This window comes from Colobus angolensis, unplaced genomic scaffold (genome assembly GCF_000951035.1).
Source record: "Colobus angolensis palliatus isolate OR3802 unplaced genomic scaffold, Cang.pa_1.0 Scaffold136, whole genome shotgun sequence".
In the NCBI taxonomy this organism is placed as follows: domain Eukaryota; kingdom Metazoa; phylum Chordata; class Mammalia; order Primates; family Cercopithecidae; genus Colobus; species Colobus angolensis.
Window position 1 is genome coordinate 881,606 of NW_012114444.1, and position 2,245 is coordinate 883,850.

A 2,245-nucleotide genomic window follows, 5' to 3' on the forward strand; every position below is an offset into this window, starting at 1 on the left:
AAGTGCTCTGAAGGAAGCTCGGCTCCGGTACGAGCTAGAAGCCGGGCCCAGCCAGCTCCCCGGAAACCCGTCCTTGGGCCCCGGCCCTGCTCTCGGCCTCCCCGGTGCTCCCGCCCCCTCAACTCAGGGTCCTGACGGGGGTCAGCCCAGATGAGGCCGGGCGGGTGCCAGGGCGCCAAGGCCTGCGCGCCTGGGGGTTCCCGGAGTCACCCCCAAGCCGCCGCTGCCCTCAGGCCCTCCCGCCCCCTGTCCCGCAGGAGCTGCACGCGGCCGAGGTGCGCAGGAACAAGGAGCAGCGAGAGGAGATGTCGGGCTAAGGGACCGGGACGGGCGGCGCCCATCCTGCGACAGAACACGTTCGGGTTTTGGTTTTGTTTCGTTCACCTCTGTCTAGATGCAACTTTTGTTCCTCCTCCCCCACCCACGCCCCCAGCTTCATGCTTCTCTTCTGCACTCAGCCGCCCCGCCCTGTCCTCGTGGTGAGTCGCTGACCACGGCTTCCCCTGCAGGAGCCGCCGGGCGTGAGACGCGGTCCCTCGGTGCAGACACCAGGCCACCAGGCCGCGCGAGGCTGGGTCCCCCGGGGGCCTTGTGAGAGAGGTGGTGGTGACCGTGGTAAACACCGGGCGGTGGCGTGGGATCGCGGGTCCTTACGCTGGGCTGTCTGGTCAGGGCAGGTCCTCTGAGCCGGCGCCCCTGGCCAACAGGCGAGGCTACAGTACCTGCTGTCTTTCCAGGGGGAAGGGGCTCCCCATGCGGGAGGGGCAATGGGGGAGGGGGGGTGATGGTGCCTGGGAGCCTGCGTGTTAAGCGGGAGCTTGTTGAACTGGCAGGCAGGTGGGTGGGGGCTGCAGCTCTCTTTAATGTGGTTGCACAGGGGTCCTCTGAGACCACCTGGCCTGAGGTGGACACCCTGGGCCTTCCTGGAAGCCTGCAGTTGGCAGCCTGCCCTGAGTCTGCTGGGGAGTGCCAGGGGCCCATGAGCAGGCTGCTGTGGTCTAGAGGTTGTGGGCAGCATGGACAGTCCCCCACTCAGCAGCGTGAGAGTTCCAAAGAGCCTCTGGCCCAGGCGCCTCCGTGAGACAGCCCCACCGCCCTCCCCACCCGGGCTTTGCGGATGTCCTTGAAAGACCTGCCCTAGAGCCCTTTGGAGTGCTGGCCCCTCCTGTGCCCTCTGCCCTGGTGGAAGTGGCAGCCACAAGTCCTCCTCAGGGAGCCCTAAGGGGGATCTTGTGGGACTGCTGCCCACAGATCCAGGTGTTGGAAGGGCAGCGGGTAAGGTTCACAAGCCACCCCCACACCCTTCCCACTCAGCACCCAGAGGGGGCTGTGGGTCGAGGCCTGACTCCAGGCCTCTCCTGCCCACACCTTCTGGGCTGGGTTCCTTCTCTCCCTTGGATGCCCAGTGCTGGCCTTGGAGGACGGTCATCTGGAGGACGGGGGTAGGGGAGGCTGTCTTTGTACCACTGCAGCATCCCCCACTTCCCCACGGAAGCCCCATCCCAAAGCTGCTGCCTGGCCCCTTGCTGTAAAATGTGAAGGAGGCAGCTGAGTTCCTTAGGAACCAGAGCCAGGGCCCTCAGCTTCCATCCTGCAAGAGGCCTTGGCCAGGCACTGCCAGCGTCTTCCAGGGCCACACCAGGGACTATGGGAGGATCCTGACCCCTGCAGGGCTCAGGGGTCAGCAGGGACCCACTGCCCCATCTCCATCTCCCCACCGAGACAGCCCCAGAGGGAGCAGCCAGCTGGGATGGGAACCCAAGGCTGCCCACATGCGGCTTTTGTGGGACTCAGAAAGGGAAGCAGAACTGAGGGCTGGGATTCTCCTCACGGTGGCAGCTCTCATAGCGAAAGCCTAGTGTAATATGCACCCATCTCATCCACGTAGTAAAGTGAACTTAAAAATTAAATCAAACGAACAATAAACACCTGTGTGTTTAAGACATGGTTGAACTGTCTGTGTGTGTCCTGTACCTGTGGGGTCGGGGGCAGCTGCAGGCTCCCTGTCTGGGAGTGAGGATCTGCTCTGTGTGTATCTCCTGACTGAAGCTGGTTATAAACCTTATTTTATCACCATGGTTATGAATTGCTCTAGTGACAGTGGTGATTTTAACATATGAGCATGTCAGGCCAGGTACGGTGGCTCACGCCTGTAATCCCAGCACTTTGGGAGGCCGAGGCAGGTGGATCACGAGGTCAGGAGATCGAGACCATCCTGGCTAACATGGTGAGACCCCGTCTCTAC

General features: G+C 62.8%; 2 protein-coding genes across 2 annotated transcripts in view; one reads left to right on the forward strand and one right to left on the reverse strand.

Annotated features, from left to right (window-relative positions):
• Window positions 1-1,945, forward strand: part of STMN3 (stathmin-like 3) — a 4,877-nt gene extending 2,932 nt beyond the window's left edge. The window contains exon 3 of the mRNA XM_011934539.1: window positions 128-1,945. Within this exon, the coding sequence (XP_011789929.1) occupies window positions 128-317 (190 nt within the window). The 3' untranslated portion in view covers window positions 318-1,945. The remainder of the gene's footprint in view (window positions 1-127) is intronic.
• The window catches only part of DNAJC5 (DnaJ (Hsp40) homolog, subfamily C, member 5), a 1,035,873-nt gene that overhangs the window by 342,032 nt on the left and 691,596 nt on the right, over window positions 1-2,245 (reverse strand). The window lies entirely within an intron of this gene.